The sequence below is a fragment of the Pleuronectes platessa genome, chromosome 9 (assembly GCF_947347685.1).
Source record: "Pleuronectes platessa chromosome 9, fPlePla1.1, whole genome shotgun sequence".
Classification (NCBI taxonomy): domain Eukaryota; kingdom Metazoa; phylum Chordata; class Actinopteri; order Pleuronectiformes; family Pleuronectidae; genus Pleuronectes; species Pleuronectes platessa.
In genome coordinates, this window is record NC_070634.1 from 25,739,225 (window position 1) to 25,759,630 (window position 20,406).

Consider the following 20,406-nt stretch of genomic DNA (forward strand, 5'->3'; position numbering starts at 1 on the left):
GCCTGAGTGCAAACAAATGAAGGCGCAATTAAAACTCTGTGTGTGTGTGTGTGTGTGTGTGTGTGTGTGTGTGTGCAATATTAACAAGAAGACACTGACAAAAATCCACTTGCTGTCTGTCGTCTAGCAAATATGTAAATGTGATTATTCTCATGTTAGCGTTTCAGTGCCAATTTGCATTTCCACTGTAGCTTCGGTGTTACATAACATCTCTGTCCGCACACAAACACACACACACACACACACACACACTCGCTCTATTCATCCCTTCATCATTTGTCTCCTCCTGACACACGTGGCATCATTCAGTCCAATAACCTGTCGTTTAACATTTAGATTCATGCATCATGTCGTTCGTGTTGTTCTTCTTCCTTCGCTCTATTTCTCTTTTCTCTTCAAGTTAGTTTAACATTTACCTGAAATTCTAAGATTAAAAGATTAAAATATCTATCAAATCCAAATATATATTTATATAGATTTTAGGATGTTGCTGCTGAATTCAGATTTAGCCACACTAGAAAAATAATTTTATCCGAGTAAATTGGAGGAACTGAACTTCTCACTTTGCTCAGTTGTGATTTTGAGAAAACCCTGATTTGGTCTTCAGCTGGGATGGAAGCAGGAGAATGGAAACCACATTGTGTGTAAGGAGATGATGACCTCGACCATTTGGATCATTTAAAGAATTGTTCATGCTCAGTGGACGAAGCCTTCTGGATCCACTCCTTTTTTGCAGATCTTCAGAAAGCTCCCGGATAAACACGAAACACGAGAAACGGAGCAGTACCACTGGAAGTTGTTTGGGGGCAGTGTTGCCAATAGTTTGAGTGACACGACCATAAGACACGAGGAAGACGTTTCGCTCGGACACGTGGACAAACAACAGTTTTAGCTTCTTTCTTAACGTTATCACAACCATAGATATATATATAAAGGCTAGATGTCTCGGTCAACCACGTCGAAGGTTCGCACAGGGCGGCCATCTTGCCACAGTTAGCTCGCTCACCCATAACATTGTGTTGCAGTTGTACTTACTTTTTAAATAACCATAACTTGCTCAATGTTTGGTTTGTTATAAACGTCAGAGATGTAGTTATGACACTGCATACTTATGAATAATTATGTTATTTTCTAAAAAAAAAGAATAATGTTCTATCTAGGTACAAGATTTCCCTTTTTACAAATTTACATCAAGAACTTTTTTATTTTATTTTATTGCATGATTTATTGCAAGATGGCCGCCATGTTCGGACGTTCGACTCCGTTGACATCTAGCCTTTATATATATATCTATGATCACAACCTCCTCGACATGTTTGTTGTCGTCAGAACCTCTCGAGCCTGTGCTGCCCTCTACTGGATGTGTAACTGTATAACCATGCGGATGTTAATGTTGCCTGGAGGTGTATACGCAGTGAGGCTTAATTTAATTTAGGTACAGTATATAAACATATTACACAAAGTACATAGCCGGCATTTGTGCTAGCATGTCATGCAGTGCTCGAGAGAAGTACGCAAGAAATAAAATCCACAAAAACATGAACACACAGCAGGTTCACTTCAGCTGCCTCCTCCTCCTCGTTCCAGTTAAAGTGATTTGATTTGCCAGAGCAGAGTTGACTTCTGCTCTAATGCGACAAAACTGAACTGTGTCTCAGTGAGAAGTGTTTGGGTTGAAGCCTCCAACACAAACGTTAGAGGAGCATTTAGCAAGACACCAGCAAGTATTTTGCATGTTTTACATCAGTTGTTTGATGGTTATTGTCATTTCAGCTCAGAATATAAAGACACACACGTGTTCGATTCCCTGTTGAAGGTGTGAGCATCTCTCTCCTCGTGCTCTCTGCTCATTCACGTCTCCATCTCTGCAGCCACGTCCTCCACCCAGCAGCTCTTCACCATCTCACAGATGTGCCGGGGTTGTCCTGGGAGATTTCCCCCGTGCAAACAAAAGCTCTCCTCCTCCTCATCCTCATCCCCCCCCCCACCCCCAGTCCTGCGTCTCCCTCTCTGATTCCACCCCCTCTGCCGCTCCCTCCATGCATCTCGGCTGCTCTCTCTCTCTCTCTCCCCCCCCCACCACCACCACCACCACGTTTTCACACCAATGAGCATGCCGCGTGTAGCTCCCACTCTCTGGCATCAGAAGCACGAGGCGTCTCTCCAGTGCCGAGCTGAACAGGCAGATTAATACAAACATTCTGCCAAACCCACAGAAAGGAAGGGGATCGAGGGTCCAGCAGCTCTCGCACACAGCACCGGAGTCAAGGTAAAGGATCCATATTCATTTGTCTGATGACAGGATGTTATGTCATCGTGCTGCAGGGACGATCGGGCTCTTTGTTATTCTCTGACGGCTCTGATTAATATCTGCAGCTTTGGACAGAGGCTGAATCGGTGAGAGCATCGTGATGAGGTGATTTGACTGGAAACTATAAGAAGCTGCACATGGAGCAGCGTCGTCCAGCTGAAGCATCGGCTGTTTGTTGTGAATGTTTGTGTACACTTTGTGCGTTTGCGTATTCCTGCATGCTGTCAGTGGCATTTCCTGTTCACACCTCCCAGCTGCCTGGACGCTGGGAGCTCTCAGAGCCTCAGAAGATGGAGTGGCTCTTTGAAGGCCACAAACCGTTTCCTTCAGGGTGAGGAACGTCCAAAGCTCCATCAACACACACTTCTGCAGAGTGTGGTGAAAACTTTTTCCTTTTCACCGAGGCCGTGCAGGTAGTTTCGGTTGTTTTTGAGCGGGAAGGTTTTGGGAAGAGAGACCGTGGTCCACATCCAGGCTGTTTACGTTGTGAGTGTCACTTGTTATGAGATAGAAGAACAGAAAGTCTTTAATGTCATTGTATTTTGGGAAATACAATAATATCAGTGTTTAAGTAAATGTTAAAATGTTAATTACCAGGAGCAGATGATGTAGATAATGTTCAATATGAACATTTTAGTTGGCAGCGAGCAGTTTCTTCTGTTTACCAACAAGTTGATTATGTTGTTTATTGGCATTTGTTTGATTTTTAGAAGAATTACTCAAAAAACGACTGAACTGATTTCCAGTAAGTTTTGTGGGGGGGGGCGGGGCATAACCCAAGGAAGCACGCTTTAAATGATGGGATGGATCTGGACACTGTGACTGAGCAGATCCAGCTCATGTTTCCACCGCTGTGTGTTTGATTGTAATCTATATTTTAATAACGTGTTGGTTAATAAACAACCCATCATAGTTTATTTTCTAGATATGAGTGTGGAGCAGCAGGTAATATTTGAAGAAACTTGGAGGTTTGAGCTCTAATTAGTGATATTCTAGATTTTCACTTGATTTAACATGGGGAGATTGGGCATAAACTTGGTGGATGTATGAGCATCTCTCTGGTTTTCATTGTTCTAGTTCGTTTAGAGCTCTAAGGTCCAAACCTGTAATGGTTCAATCCCACCTGTAGGAACCTTTGTTGCCTGTGCTCCCCTAAACTCCTTCCCCACAATTCTCAACTGTTAACTGTCAGGAAACAGAGGAAACAAACAAACAAAGCTAAAAGAGCAAATGATAAAATCCAGGTAGGATTAAGTTTCCTAATTATGCATTTGATTGTATATATATATATATATATATATATGGATGTAATTCTTAGGAAAGCAGGTTGGTCTTGGTTGTAATATTTCATGCAAGAGTTGATTAGAGTTAGTTAATCAGCAGAAACAGTTTACAACAGTTTCATTGAGATCAGTTTTCACTTTATGCACTTTAAATGTATGTTTCAATCATATGAGCTGCACAAACATTTACATTCACTGCTGTAATATTGACGTTTTGCAGCAGGAACCTCAGACGTGGATATTTAAAGAACCTGCATTAATAAAACCCAGATTGATCTAAAGGATAATTTCCACCGGAGGAAAGTGATAAAATGAGATTTAAAAGTTGACAAACGAGGCGAGAGGCCGGAGCAGACTAATTATGTTGTGAATCATTTCAGGAGATAATTCGTTCATTCTATTGTCACAGTGCGCGGCCGCGTTGTCACCACATGAGGTTGATTCCAGCAAGAGCAGCCGTCAGCGTGTGCGCCGGCTACATGCACATGACTACACACATGCAAATCCCACTCGACAGGCCAGGGAGTCGAGCCTGCTCTCTGCGATGCAAAATAAATCCCTGGAACAAACTGATTACATAAATGGCTAAAGGCAGGATGAGCAATGAGAGACGTTCACTCTATCTGCAGGGAGCGAGCGGCTGAAGCTGAAAGGAACAAAGCGTGTTGGCATCCCGGCCAACAGGCACGGATTAAATATGAGAACAAAGTGCAGGAGTGTTCACCTGCATCACAGGGATCGTTACACAAGGTGAGGAGGGCGACTGGATGACAATCTGCTGCACAAATATCCAGAACGACTACAAACACAACAGGAACGACAAAATTACCTCCAGATGTCCTGCACCTCCACACATCTCCATCATTAGACACGTGACCATGGACAGAAATGTTCTGATATCAACCAGATCATGTAAAAAGCATTTTATTATTCACATAACCTGAATAAGGTAATTTAGTAATTGAATTTAGACACGTGGAGAATTCAGACCTTAGTCTCATTATGGAGACATGCTTCCAACCCCTCGTGAAAGCTCTGGTGAGTCTCCAGCTGTATTCTAAAATTTGATTTGATTTGATTTGAAATAAATTTGATTGATTCTCACACGGAGAAAGAGGAGCTAATCATACAGATCATGTCAAATAAGAGTTTGGTGTTGATGTGCTGTAAACAAAAACAAAATACAAAATTCCTACATATGGGAAAGACAAACTTTAGATAAAGTTAATGTCCATAAACAGCTTAAATTACTGTTAGAACCTGCCTGATGACACATGACCCAGGTTTGAGTTGAAGCTTCTCCAAAATTACAAATAAAAAACTGAATAAGGTTCAAGGTACATCGAGAATTAAATAATTGCCGGTTGGGATTTTTTTATTCTGAATAGTAGGCAAAGTGTATGATTAGTTGATTTAATGCTCTGTGACGTATTAGAAGGAACATTTAATATAAGTTATATTCTATCAGTGACTCATGCAAACGTCATAATCAGAATAATGTCTTGTTCAGAACAAGATCATTATGTCCATGTAAACTAGGTCAATGTAGTTTCTACCCGTGGTTCAAAAAGCTCTGGGAGTGTTTCTCCTCCCGGCTGCTCTGATCTGACCGAGCTAATTAAAAACCAAAAGTCGTTCTTTCTAATTCCGAACGTCCTCTGACTGACACGAGCCCGAAACACGAAAACTCATCAGGACCAAACAGAAGCCCGTCCAGTCCCCTCGTGTCTCCTCAGGTTCTGGTCCACAGTCCACGACCTGCTCTGGTTGTATCCTCCCTCTGCAGCGTGGTGAACTCATCATGCTGAGCGACCCTGGCACTCGGAGGCTTTTAATAGTCCAGTGCAGCCGCTGACTGGCAGATGCACTTGAGTCTAATCTGACATCCTGTAGCTGTGAGTCAAACACTTGGACAAACATGGGGAAGCCTCGTTTCATCCCCCCCGCCCCCCCGCACCCCGAGCCGAGCGAGAGCGGCGGCGGCTTCAAGCAAAGTTTGGTCGTTCGTCTGATGTGAAGGCAAAGCTGCGTGAACACGCTTTCATTTTCTATTTTTATAACGTATCTAAAAATAAATCAAAGAGGAACGACGTGTACAGAGAGAAACTGTGACTCACTGATACTACACAATGAAATCCAAGATGGACGATTATGACTCATTCTTGATCGCCCCCTAGTGGCTGGCGGCAGCACAGGTCACTAGCACCTGCAGGAAACAGAGGAACAAATCATTTAGGGTGAAATGAGGATAAAAAAAAACACAGACGCTGGGACAAACAATGTAAAGTAATAACCTCCATTCTATTCTTTTGAGGATTAAAGTCTAAGCGGCTGGAGCCGGGGACCTGGACGCAGATTACGTTGATAGAAAACAAATAGAAAGCGGGGGGAGAGCCTGCAGCGGGGGGGACATTAATCCAACCACCCACAGGAGTGTCCCTTTCTGAGAGGAGAATAACATCCAGGCGTTATGTCCTGAACAGCAGCTCTGTCCCAGGTTGACCTATCAGACGACTGAAGGGAGCAGCGAGCTCAGGTGTCTCAGAGGGGACGGACGAGTTATGTCCCAGGATTCATAGCGGGGAGCATCGTTTGTGAGATAATGCGTGAGTCGATTTATTCCGTCTCCATTGTGGAACTTATATAACTGAGTGCAGAAACATCAAGATTATGCATAAAGATCCTTTTTCAATATTACAAAACTAGTAAATACAATAGAGTCAGCGCATGAAACCACATTTAAATCCACCTGATCTAGATTTTGATTTCAGTCCTCTAAATCAACCCTCTATCATGCAGTGGTAGAGAAAGTTGTAATGTCCCCGTGTCCCATCCCTCCACTGAATTCTGTGGAAATCCGTTCTAGTAGTTTTTCTGTAATCCTGCTAACAAGCAACCACATAAACAAACGATTAAACAAAACCAATGGACAGAAAAACGTAATCTTCATGGTGGAATTTAAAATCAGAGATTTGATAAAGATCACTATGGCACAAACATTTTAAAATGATGTATAATAATACTAACAATAACTCTGAATCCCTCTTTGATCCTGATTCCACAACCAAAGACTCACAACAGAATATGACATTCTTCTCATCTAGATTCTGTTGTGTTACATAAATCTAAATTTATGTAACACAAAGGTTACAGATGCAAATAGACCCATTATTTAAACATCAGTTTCTACATCAGGCTCCATCGAGTTAGACCCTTTGGTGAAAAGAGAAGCAGAGCGATGACGTCTTCCTGTCGCTCTGCAGCAATGTGACTGTTACTCACAGGTACAGGCTATTTATAGAACCTGCATCCTGAATTCATCACATGGACACACGAGTGAGATGTCATCAGCGCTGACATCTCACTCGTTACTGCATCGTTAAATATTAATACACACAAATGGATAATTAAATTCAAAACTGAAACGGCAGAAACAGAATTTGAGTGAATTAAATAAAAGGATTGGAAAGTAAAATGCACGAGGAACAAACAGTCGCCTCATGAAACCACTTTATTTGGATCTGCAGCAGATTGCACACGATCAGAAATTCCCCAAGATCCATAAATTATCCCCTGTTGATTAGATAGAAATTTGAAATGTGGAAAGCCCAACAACAGCTTATTAGACCTTATGAAATGGTTCATATAACTCTTGGTTCATACATCCGGCCCCTCATCCGGCTCAGTGTTTTTCCTGAAGCGTTTCCTGAGCCGCCCTCTACCCAACACGTCTGTTTACTGTAAACAGACGTGACCGGCGTCCTCGGGCTCCAGGAAAGTACATTAAACCATCGCTGCTCCCAGTCAGATGCTCTGTTACTGAGGCTTCTTCATCACTTTGTCTTTCTAAATATGTCGGCCCTAAGATCTGCACTGAACTCACAACGCTGTCCTGAAAGTTGCCGGAAGGGGCTTCATGTAAAAACTCAAATATCCAGTTCAGTTTACCCATCGCGTCAGTTTCCGACAGCGAGTTGCTGCCGTGTCCCGTCTGTTTCCCAGAGTTTTATAATCTCTTGTCTTGAAAACACAACGGCAGCTGAAGCTCCATCTGATGGACCATCACCACAACCTGCTCCCTGCAGGAAAAACCACGTTAGGAGGCAGAAGAAACCAAATAGGACCTGTGAGAAGGTTCCAGAGCTTCAGGAAAAACACAAGGACTCAATAAGGAAAGCTGCTGGTTTCTCTGTTAATTTTTAAGTTTCCTTGTTCAGTTGCTTGATCAGTTAACATTTTCCAGATGTGCTTTATGTGAGAAAGTCACGACTCTTTTTGGAACTTTCCTATCAGCCCCTGAGTAAAATATCTGGAAAATGTCAGAGTGAGCAAATCTTTTGTTGATGGAGGCAAAACTTAAAATAACTTGATTGTATAAATATCTCAGGGTGAAGGAAGATTATCCACACATATAGAAAACCCTGATGAAGATGTCAAATTGAAAAGATGCTGAAATTCGAGAGCTAATCTCCTGCAGTGCTCTTTATATGTGGAAGGCAAACTCCAGATCCAGTTCTGTGGACATCTCCCGAGGCTCATGTCAGAAAACAGAAGGTGATGCAGGTCATCTCCGACTCTGCAGCGGAGCCAGGACACAAATAAAACCTCCTCAGTTCTTCCCTCTGTCGCTGCTCAGGGCGGCGACACTTCAGATGCCCTGACACATTTACTCTGTGGGCAGTTGGGCTTCCTGCACAGACACACACACACACACACACACATGCACACTCACACAGTGCGAGACCACAGCGTGACTCAGGACCCAGATCTCACATGTCGGCCGGAGGACGGAGAGGGAAACGCTCGGCTCTGCCAAAACGAAATGTTGTTGTGGAAAACTCGACATCAGGCTGAATCTTAATCAGCCTGAAAACAGCTAAAAGTGGCTCTTGGATCAAAACAGTGAAAGTTAGAAGATGATTTTGACTTGAAACATTTGGAGGAGCCATCTGCTGCCACTTCAGAGTTCCCCTCGGCTGAAATCTTCTCTGGTAATTCATTTGAAGATGCTTTACATATAGTTATTTTCCCATTATGCTGATTCATTTCTTTAAGCATTATTACTTTTATTATTTTCCCAAGTAAGTTGCCCTTTAGTTAATGTCATAGTTGCATAGAATGTCAGATTTAATTGGTCTTAATTTGTTTTGTCCTTTTATTTGTGTATTTGTTATTCAGTTATTATTATTATTTGTTTCTTACATGCATCGGGCATGTCAATTAGCCGTCTTGCATATTCATATTTTGTATTTTATACTAACGTTCATTGATGTGATGTGTTCTTAAGTAAATAAATAGATAAATGTGAGTTTTAAATGATTTTATCGGCCCCTCACCGGTGTGATGTATCTCTGCAGACTCTCCCCGATGTGCTTCAACTGAACACAACCCCAAATATCAACAAATCCAACTCGACAAGTTGCTATTTTTACTTTGCACTCAGCAGAAACCAGAGCAGTAAAGTGACCTGTACAGAGGATGTTGTTCTATTAGCCCCAGACATGACCTGACAGACACACACACACACACACACACACACACACACACACACACACACGTGATCACTGTCCCTTTGCCTTGAAAGCCGATCCGTGCACGTTCAGGCACACACAGTCTAACCTCACATCTGTCAGCGACTGCATGGGCACCTGGATTTCTGCAGGAGAATAATAATCAGTTGTTGCTCCGTGTGCATCAGTCGCACATAGTTACACAAAAACCCAGTTTCATAACGAGCTGATGCTACACGTAGCTCCAGAACTGCAGGGTGTCTCCTGTCAGCCTCCAGAAATGAGGACATGGAGGCAAATCTGCAAACCTGCATTGCACCAAGTTAGGTAACATCAAAAGAGATGTGCACACACACACATTCACACACCGAAACACACACACACACTCTTCCATGATCTACATTTTGACTTCCTGCTCCTCCTGGGCACCACAGACACCGGAGTTGTGTCGGATGTTTTCTGTACTTCCAGATTCATCAGGGGCACTTGTGTGTCTCTGAGACATGAGAGTGCTGTGGCTGTTTTTAGCCTCTCTCTCCTCCAGGAGCCGGCCTCGCTGCATGGCTGAGTGGAACATGCACTGCTTCCTCCTGACTTCACGGATTTGTCAGGGGTTTTTATAAATAGCTCAGCGGCGGCACGTGTTTGCTCCACGCTGCAGACGCAGGACGGAGCCGGGGAGACGGAGATTTGTCAGGACAGAGGAGGAAGGACGGGAGACGAGGGGATGAAAGAATGAGTGTGTGTGTGTGTGGGGGGGGGTTGATTTGAACAGATGTATCGATACGTCCACGTCTCTCCTCATCAACTTCACATGGGGAAGTTCGCTTGCTCAAAAAGACGCATTCGGAAAATTACAGAATACTGTTTTGTGATTGTGGAATAAAACTGTCAGGTCCAGATACACTCAGTGAAACGTGAAGCCTCTATTGAAGTCCAGGGATTCGATGCATGAGCAATCTGTGTGAAATCACATCTAACACTTACTTATTATCACTAATCAAGCAGCCCGTGAAGTCTGGTTCCAGATGTGATGTGTGAAGGAAGACGAGATGAGAACCGTGTCTCAGTGATGAACTGGGACCGAAATCTAGACACACAAGTCACTTGTGTTTATACACATTCAGTCACCTGCAGGCTAATGACTTAGTGAACAGCAGCAGACATTCAATCAGCCTGGTTTGAGCTTCATATATATTTATATATAGAGAGAGAGGTTCGCTAAAAATAGCAACGTGTCCCGTGTGCTGTCGTCTTATATCTCATAATTCCATAAATCGAGCAAATCTCCAGAATCCTTCATCTCCTCAGCTTCACAGTTGAAACGTGTGTTTCTCACGTCCCAAGAAGGTGCAGCGCTGAATTTGGTGCAATTTGGACACGTGTTCAATATTAATAAGTGAGCAACCGACGTTCTTCAGCAGTTACGACCTTGGACGCACACAACATCGTTAATTCACGACAACAGGAGCGTTCACGACAATCACAACGACAAGTTCCAGAGAGCGACAGTCATCCGCTTTTAGAACGGTTCTCATACCGGATTTAAATTTCCCGTTCATTCTCTCCATTCTCCTCCAGCTGAGAATTGCAGGCACTTTTTCAACATTGCAATCAAAAAGTGTTTTTCTTAAAACACACTTGATATCATGAGGACTCGTGTCCCATATAACATCCTTTCACAGTCTCTCGTAGCTTGTGGACCTTGGATGGTTTCTATATTACGGCTGATAATAGATATCTCTCTATTTAGAATCCTGGGATTTAAACTTATAGAACCTATTGAGCTCGACTCTCCAGGTCGGAGCAAGTCGAGCTCCACTGAACTTTGAGTAAACAGATCAATAAACCGTCTCCTCAACTAAAAATATCTCTGCAGATAAGAGAATCTCAATCTTCTGAGAAAGTGACGACTCATCAACCAGAGGGCTGCACCTGGAGCCTGGGATTCACACAGAGGACTTGACAAGTGCTGCTCCAGTTCAGTCACATAACATCTGCTGCGTAACACGAGGGGTTTCTGGGGCAGACGGAGTCAAAGATGCATCCGAAGCAAACCTGCAAAGACTCAGAGACTCAGAGACTCAGAGACTCAGAGACTCAGAGACTCATCCACTGGAACCAATGCAAACGCTCCTCGCTGCAGAACGGGGCGAGAGAGCAGAGCAGTCTTCCATTCAAATGTTACTTAAAGTCAAAAGCATATGTTGTCTCCCTCTCTCTCACACACACACACACACACACACACACACACGTATTTAATGTGTCAGAACAACCTGTCAGAGGGAGGCTGAGGACACAAAAAGGAAATTTAAAGAGCAAATAGCTTTTTCCCGCTCGGCTAATGAACTCTACATTAAATCCAATGTTCCCAATTCAAGGTGTGAGCATCACAACAATCCACGGCTCCATCTCTGCTGAGACGACAGAGAGTGGCACTAACAGGAACACACACACGTTGTGTTACTTTACTCTAACATCACACGTCTGTCGCACAAATCCAGGAAACGTTATTGAGATTTAGAACAACTAAAAACTCATATTACAATTATTTAAATTAAAAAACACATAAAAACTATATTTAAAGGTACTTAGTTTAAAACTTTATGAAGTCAAATCTCTAAAACTTATGAGAGGTTATGAATTAACTACACTATTTTCTGCAGACCAGGTTTTCTACTGAAGACACTTGTGTTGTGTTGTGAGTAGTTGTGCTCTCAGACAGATCCTCTTATGTTTGAATGGAGCCAGGCTGGTTGTTCCATGTCCACAGCTTTTTGGCAACTGATGATCTCATTTAACTGCCAACTAGAAAGCAAATACTTATACATCTCAAATTGCCAAAATATCCCAAATACACATATTAATCTTGGTTAATGAAAACAAATTAACAATTCCCAGCTCAACTTTAGAGGAGGAAAGATGTTATTGTTTTAAAATATATTCAAACAAAGAGATAACGTGAAATCCCTGAGGTTCTTTGTGGTGGGAATGAAAAGAAACCTATATTTATCTTTATTAATAATAAAAGAGGGAATAACTCACTTGTTATACATCCTTCACTGTTCACTGCTGTGGCCCTTTCTATTTACAGAGTGAATATCTTTAACTTCACTGTATTAAGATGCTTTCCAGTATTTTATTCCCTTTAAAATAAATCCCTACTTTTACCGACCGCCTGTCCTTTACTGCTTCGTCTTTACCACCGTGGCCCATCTGGAGTGACTCATGTGTCCCAGAGGCCGAGTGCTGACAAACAGCCGCTGACAGCAGCCGGGTCCAGATGAGACTGGGACACACTGGGAGGATGAGACACCGGGACACGGCTCATTTCAGTCGGTTCAAAACTCCACCGGGAGGAAGAAGATTTTTATAGCGCCGTGTTAAAGTCAGAGGCTATAAACGAAATACATAACCAACCACTGACTGTAGATGAACATGAATGAAATGACGGCTCACCGGAAGCATCTCGATGGCCCCCTGCAGGCTGTCTGCAGTATAGGTCATGAACATGGGAAGGAGCCAAAATGGCCGAATTTGTATCCGTGATATTTTGGCTTCATTTCTGGAAAGTGGGAGGAAGCGGAGAAGCATCGTTCATCTTTGTTTACAATCTATGCAACCAACAAATACACAAACCCAACTAGCCTATAGATTTTGTATATATGCTCTACTTCAAGATGAAATTGCGTTTTTTCTCAGAGTTGTGTAGTAAATTCTGGGATGACAACAACCTGATGTTGTGAGTGAAACCGAAGGAGATGGGGCTGACTCCAGTTTTAATTCTGTTTTGAGAGATCTGAGTTTTTTTGTCCAAACTCTGCAGACTAGACTCAAACTAGAAACCCCATCAGGACCTGGGATCTGGTCTTAGGGCTGTTTGAAGCCGCCTCCTGAATGAGGCAGAGCAGAAGGTGACTCAGCGTTTTGCATATGGAGTCACACCTGTTGTCTCCGTCCAGCTCGGGCCCGTTCAGCCAGTCGGCCTTATCTCTCTGCAGAGTTTTTTTTTTTTTTTCTTCCCGATCAGTGTATTCAGTAGTTCTTCCAACAACATTTAAAAAACGTATGCATAGTCTAAACATGAAAAGGGGGGGGCAGCCAGACTACCTGAAGCCAAAACATATGATTAACCAGCTTAGCAACAGATAGAATCTGACGGCTGAGTTTAGAGTTAAATTGCTTTTTAAAGTCGGCCTTGATTCCTGCAGCAGTGTGAAGCTCTTTCCACGTCTTCTTCCAACTGCTTCTTTGTGTTTAATTCTGCAGCCTGATGGACACAACTACCCTTAAAGTGACCAACACATATGTGCACCTACACAACCAATCATAACGTGCATGCACCGCACACATTGAATGCGTGTGCAGATGTTTGTTGATGTTGAAATATTGAGAAATGTGTGTTTTTTTGTTGTTGTTGCAGGATCTGCACCATGAAGACCAGACTAGGCTGCCTGTCCAACAAGTCGGACTCCTACAGTGACTTCTCCGAGTTCCTTCCCCCCGCCCACCAAACTACTGCCAGGTGTCTGAAGTAAGTAACACACTGTGTGAGTCCTTCTGAGGTAAGTAACACACTGTGTGAGTCCTTCTATCGCACAAACGAGCAAACTGTGACACATTGAAACACACAAGATTCCATTTGACTTTCCACGTCCGAGGATTAAAGTGTTTTTAATGTACCGACAAATAAATCTATAAATCATTTGTATGCATATTACGACTTGATAGTAACTGAACAGAAATGCAGTCGAATGGTGTAAATTCCTCCTGATATTTTCGAAGTCCCCTTCTCAAATCTCAGAGATGAATGTTTGATTTTAATGACTTCTACGTATTTTTAACTGATCTGGCCGATACTTCTGCACCACTGTGATGTCACATCCCATCTAACACGCCCCCTAACAGAGCCAGTTAAAGTCAGAGTGGAGGCCGACACCTCCTTAAAGAGACAGGAGCCAGAAACTAGCGTGTACCACCCACCTGATTTTGAAGCTGTTATTTTAAGGCAAAACTGTCTTCTAAAAATTTTTTTTTTTGTATTTTAGTAATTTATTGCACTTCTGTCAATGAGCATTCCAGCAATTTGTGTTATTTGAACATTCTCATGATAAAATTTCACTGAGTTGTTGATTTTTGAGTTGAAGCTAATGTTTTGATTTGCTTGTTTTTCTAAACTTTATTCATTTCCAATATGGAGGTTGCAAATCTAACTTCCAAGAACATGTATTTATCTCCTAACATCTAAATTAGTGCAATGATTTCTATGCAAAGTAGTTTAGCCAGTCTTCCTGACATACAATCGGATCACTGACTTTATAAGTTACACCAGTTGGATTCAGAATATCTCATCTACCCCAGCACGGGGGTACATGTGTGTGTTTCCCTTTGATCTCCAACACAGTGTGTGTCCTCCCTCCATGTTTTCAGCTTCTCATACAGAACGTTAACATGTGAACAAAGATCAGCCGTTGTTCTTCTGTTCCTCTCCTCCCTCTGGAAATCACAATGACTTCACAGGCCTACAAAGCCAAACCGCTGTGAGCAGAAAATAAATCATGCATTAACCTCATCCGCCCTTTTTAATAATACAGACGGTAGCATCCTGTGTTGAAAGATGCATGGCAGCTCTGCGGTTGGTTCGAGTCTCACTCTGTCTCCCCCTCTGGCTCTCTGTCCATCAGGCTGTCCACGGACGAGGTGGTTCGGTGGTCCGAGTCCTTTGATCACCTCCTCTCTCACAAATGTAAGTGGACTACTCACAGAGGCACCATCCAGTCTCCTTCACCTGTCATACTGGTGAACTACTTGTCTGTGACCTTCCCTTTGGACCAAACACACACTGGCAGAGACTCAGTGTCACCATGTTATCACAATGTTTTAAAGACACTACTCAGACTGTGCACGGTGAGGCCCCCCCAACATCTATTCCCTCATTAAACTATAGCCGATGGTAAGTTGTCCGTTTACTCTCAGTGCACGAGGAGTGACAGAAGCTGCAGAGAACGTGACAGCAACAGATAAAAAAACACTTTCTGACTCAGAGAGGAACCAAAGGTATATTTAGAAACCGACTAGAATAGCACTCAGCACAGCACACATACCTCAGCCGAGTCCCAGAGACAGCAAACAGATGTGGGCCACTGCAGGCGGGGAGGCGGCACAAAATGGACGTGAGCCCGAAGCCGCCTCCTGAAATAGCAAATGTGGACAAACATGCTTCCCTCTCTGCAGGGTGTGATCTGGATGTGGAGCTCAAGTGGCCCGTGTGGTAGAAGGTGGATATGACAGTGTCAATCTGGACCAATGTTCAAGAAAGTTTTAAAAAGTATTCGATTGACCTCTTTTTCTAGATCAGCACCCAAATGTAACGGGTTCTTTCATGACCCGAGTCTCATCCGTGCACCAAGTTTCATGAAAATATGTCTTTTGCACGTAAAAGTACATTTTCTTGCTTTGAACTTAATCAACTTTTGTGTCAAAACAAATTGATTCAGGTATAAAAACTTATATCATACATGTTGGTGAACTTCCAACACATAAAACCATGTGATTGATGCTAGCTGAAGATTAGCCTGAATTGATAAGAGATGTTGTTTTTTCTAAAACGGTGGCTGTGGGGTAAAGTGGGACACCATGAAGCACAAGTTAAGTTTAGTCTTAACCATATTTTAGTGTAATATTACATTACATATGTTTTATTTTTAATGTCATAAACATTTTAGAAAAGCCATCATGCCAAGAAACTATACACCAGGAAGACAACCTGGGGCCAAACACCCCTCCCAGAGATGGAGAGTGCAGCCGCTGAGGTCGTGCAAGGAAAGAAGTCCTTAAGAAAAGCTGGAGGGGATAGAAATATTAATAAGACAACCCTCAAAAGATTCATAAAGAAAAAAGAGAAAGGGAAAGTAAAATCAGTAGCATGGGGTGCAGTAGCTGAGGCTGAAAACCTACAAAGCAGACAACCAGGTAATCTTTAAACTCAACAACAGGATGTTATCTAACCTAAGTGCTCGTTGCCTAATTGTCTGAAACCACCACATATTCTTCTCATCTCTTTGAAGATTTGCAGCAAATTGCAGCAGCTCCTCCATCATATCAAACCCAGGGCTCCTGGACGTCACCCGTACACACATCCTGCACTTACGTGGACATTATCTCCTTTGTCCCGGTCGGGGGAGTTGAGACGCGACATAATGGTTTCACCCATTAGAAGGAAATGAAGCTAATGTTGCTCTTTGGGAGGAAAATGCAGTTTGTTACAGAACCGAGAAGAAAAACCTCCCGAGGCGGAGGGAGCGTGATGCACCTGCGTTTCCTGTTTCAATTGACCAAGGCCTTAACGGGGTGATTTACAACAGGAACACACACACACACACACACACCCACACACACACACACACACACACACACACACACACACACACACACACACACACACACACACACACACACACACACACACTCTCTCTAACAGCAACGCAAAGGAACACAGAACTGAATGTTCTCTCGATATCGAATCCACATGGTCTTAATTTGATTCAATAAGGGATCTGATGTGTCACCTGTCGACCCGACTCAGTCGAGTGTCGACCTGTCGCTGTGTGAAGCTGACTGTGTGTTACCTCGGGGGTGTGACCTGTTCTCCACGTCTCCTTGTACCAGAACATCATGTGAAGTAGACGAGCAGCAGTGATGTGCTCTCGTTTTTATCAGAATGTGAATAAGAAGACATCTGATTTAGTTGTTCTCCACATTTCAGCTTTATTCTCAGAATGCAAAAGGATAAAAAACAATCTTCCTCCTCGTTTATTTTTATTTTCGTCCCTCATACTAACTCGTCTTCATCCCTCCGAGCTGCTGCTAATTGCCTGGAGCGATTTGCATCTGCCAGTTCATCGAGTTCCTGCTAATTTCCTTTTAATTTACCTGTAACCTACATGAGACTCTTCACAGCCTTGTTTTTCTGCCCCTGTCCTCCTCCCTCTGCCCCCCCCCCCCCCCTGCTGTCGATCAGCACCATTAGCTCTGACCTCGTTTTCACCGAGCGACCAGATAAAATTAAACCTTCGTTGAAAATGTCTGCGTTTATCAAAGAGCTCTGGTGCTGTAAGAGTCTCGTGAGAGAAGGTCTCTATCTTTCATTGTTCGTGGCACAAGCATGAAGACGTCTCATCCACTGATCTGAGGCAGTTTGCAGCAACTGAGGCTGTGAATAGAAATCTGATGAAAACTAAGCTTTGTTTATGTTATTGTCAAAATGCACATTGCAAATTTTAAATGAGGGAAATGCACTTGTTGAAAAAACTCAATGTATTTCAGTGAGTTTACTGAATGTAAACAATAAACTCTTTAAATGTATAAATATAAATCTTCAAACTTGGAAACATGATGGTTTGTGGATGTCTGGGGCTGAAGAGATGTTTAAAACCATAAAATGAAACATAGAGCATCAAACTATCAACTATCTATGGATTTGGTTTAAAATGTAAGTAAAGCATTAATTAAACCAGACCATGATCTTTTTTAAGTCAAAGAGTTCAGCTCAACATTAAATAGATTAATAATGTTCTTGTCACTACAGGATGTTGCTCTGCTAGATCAGAAGTAATGGTGGGTAGGAAATTATTATTTCACCAATAAAGTGCTTATGACTTAATACAGTATTTTAACAGTGACACCCAGTTTGTTACTGTAAATATATAAATACTCCAATAACCTCATTCTCCACCGTGTGACCTTATTCTATGGAAGTGATTTAACAGATAATTCAAATCTTCAACCGCATTATATTTCTATAGCTTGTTATTCTTTACTTCAGGAGATAGCGTTGGAAGAGAAATGCACTTTGTGTTAGTGTGTAATTGTGTTTGTGTTGTGTTGACAAGCAGTAAATTATACTTTATGGAGAAAGTTCAAGTAAACGAGAGGAAACGGTTTCAAACCTTGAGATGTCCTGGTCACTGTGACTTAATCAAAACACCAGCCTAGTGTGTGTGTGTGTGTGTTTATGTGTGTGTGTGTGCGCGCGTTGTGCAACCTGCATGTTTGTGCTCTTAGGCTCATGAGAAGGTGTTTTGCTGTGTGAGTAAGCGTGTTGAATATGCACAGATGGACCAGCCCCTCTGCTCGGCTCGGCCTAATTAGGTAAACAGCAGAAATGGGAACGCTGGAAATAACATGTCAACGTGACACAGTAGAAAAACATGCCCTTCCTTTGTGTTACCATCAGCGGGGAGTTCGCTAATCGATCACTCGTCTTGACTGATGAAGACAGAATAACAGTATCTCTGTGGGAGTATGTTGTTCTGATGTTTGTCTAGTGAACACAAGTGCCCTCTTCCCGCGCCACGGGAACAACAGTGTGTACAGACGGGGAAATATCATCATAGTACGAAGGGTATTAGCACTTATCACGTGATTACACCGGACAAGAAAAATAAGTGTTTTACGCCGGAATATCAATCATGTTGTTCTAGTGTTGTGTTGTTTTCTTTTCCTCGCTCCCTCACTCCCTCCTTCCTCCTTCCTCCTCCCTCCTTCCAGTCTGACTCACGTTGTTCTCTGCAGATGGCCTCGCCGCCTTCCGGACGTTCCTCAAGTCGGAGTTCAGTGATGAGAACATCGAGTTCTGGATGGCCTGCGAGGAGTACAAGAAGATCAAGAGCTCCACCAAGATGGTGTCCAAGGCAAACAAGATCTTCACGGAGTTCATCGACGTCCAGGCGCCAAGAGAGGTGGGCGTGTGTCGGAGGAGGAGGAGACTGAGGTTCAGTGATGCTGGGGAGAAATGATGAGATATCAGTTTGTGTATATTCAAAAAACATGAAACTATTGTGATTTTATGGTTTAATTACACTGATAATGACAGAAACCAAAATAAGGTCTAATCAGAGGAGACGGTCTCAGTCTGGAACAAATACTTTGGTTCATTTGTGTTGTGAAAACACTTTTGAAGGGTTCAGACCAATCACAGGAAATTGATCTTTCAAATAAATAATAAAAGAAGAAAAAATAGAACAGCACAAACCTTCACCAACTCAGATATCAGTGAAACATCCTCGAACTCCTCATCTCACAATATGTAATGTTCAATAAGTGCTTCTTTGGCCCATAACACAAACAATCTCAAATTTTCATCGGGATCCTTTCAGTAGATTTGTGTAATGCTGCAACTAAGAGATGAATAAACAAATAAACACCAATAAAAACATAAGTTCCTTGGCCATTATTAATTATTTATTCTGAGAATTAGATGGAAAGTTTAGTTTTGAGTTTGACCTCCAATGAAATCAAAAGCCGTAACAATAATAATGATATAATAGTGGAAATTAAACTAATTTGTTTGTCTAATTTTCACTATTTTCTATTTTAGCCTTGAGTAAAAGAAAGATAACTTGGTTGAGCTAATGTAAAATTACAATTGAGGCATCACACTACCTCCACTGCCTTTGGTTCATATGAGCACTAAAGCTCCATATTACAAAAATGTATTCAAACAAACAACCAATGGGGAAATGATTTTGTCTGACAAACTGTATTAATTAATTAATCAGTTAAACTCGCTCCACTTCCTGCCAGGTAAACATTGACTACCCGACCAGGGAGAAGACCAAGAAGAGCCTGGAGGACCCGTCCCCGAGCAGCCTCATCGAGGTCCAGGCCAAAGTCCACGGCCTCATGGAGAAGGACTCGTACCCGCGGTTCCTCCGCTCCAAGATGTACCAGGAGCTGGTGAACCGGGCCCACGCACAAGGCCAGCGGCGGTCGGTTTGAATCCCACCAACAACCACAGCTGGACAGAAAAAAAACAAAACTGGACCTATACTGTAAATCACTCATTAACCCTTTGACGTCATCTGTCAATACTGTGAATCGGCGAAGGGAGGGCGGCGACGTGCTCGACCGCTTCCTGTGTCCTCACCAGCTCCATGCATGAAGCCCCTCTAGATAAGATGTGTCCGGGTGAACTGAGCGGTCGAGGGCCGAGGGGCGGAGGAGGAGGAGCTCGATGTTTACCTCGATTTATCGCTGTATTAATGAAAATGACACGATAACGATATTTATTACAATGTATGATTTAAGTTTCGTGTGCTTTTAGTTTTTCGTAAAGGTCATAAGGTCATACAACTAGAGAGTCTTGGTACCAAAATAAGAGAAGATGTTTTTGGGCTTTTAAAATTTTCTGCTTGAAGCACAGATTAAAAAAAGGATGGATGAGGAAGTAGATTCCAATAAGTTATGTTGAAATAATAGATGTTTGAAAGCTCTTTATTTAGATTTTTTAAATAGTTTTTAC

General features: G+C 42.6%; 1 protein-coding gene across 1 annotated transcript; it reads left to right on the plus strand.

Annotated features, from left to right (window-relative positions):
• The first annotated feature begins 13,531 nt into the window (after positions 1 to 13,531).
• rgs8 (regulator of G protein signaling 8) lies at positions 13,532 to 19,883 on the plus strand. Its single transcript, XM_053430561.1, has 4 exons — positions 13,532 to 13,638; positions 14,789 to 14,850; positions 18,678 to 18,844; positions 19,689 to 19,883. Exons 1-4 carry the CDS (start codon positions 13,538 to 13,540, stop codon positions 19,881 to 19,883), a joined length of 525 nt encoding a protein of 174 aa, XP_053286536.1. The 5' UTR covers positions 13,532 to 13,537.
• Positions 19,884 to 20,406: the final 523 nt, after the last annotated feature.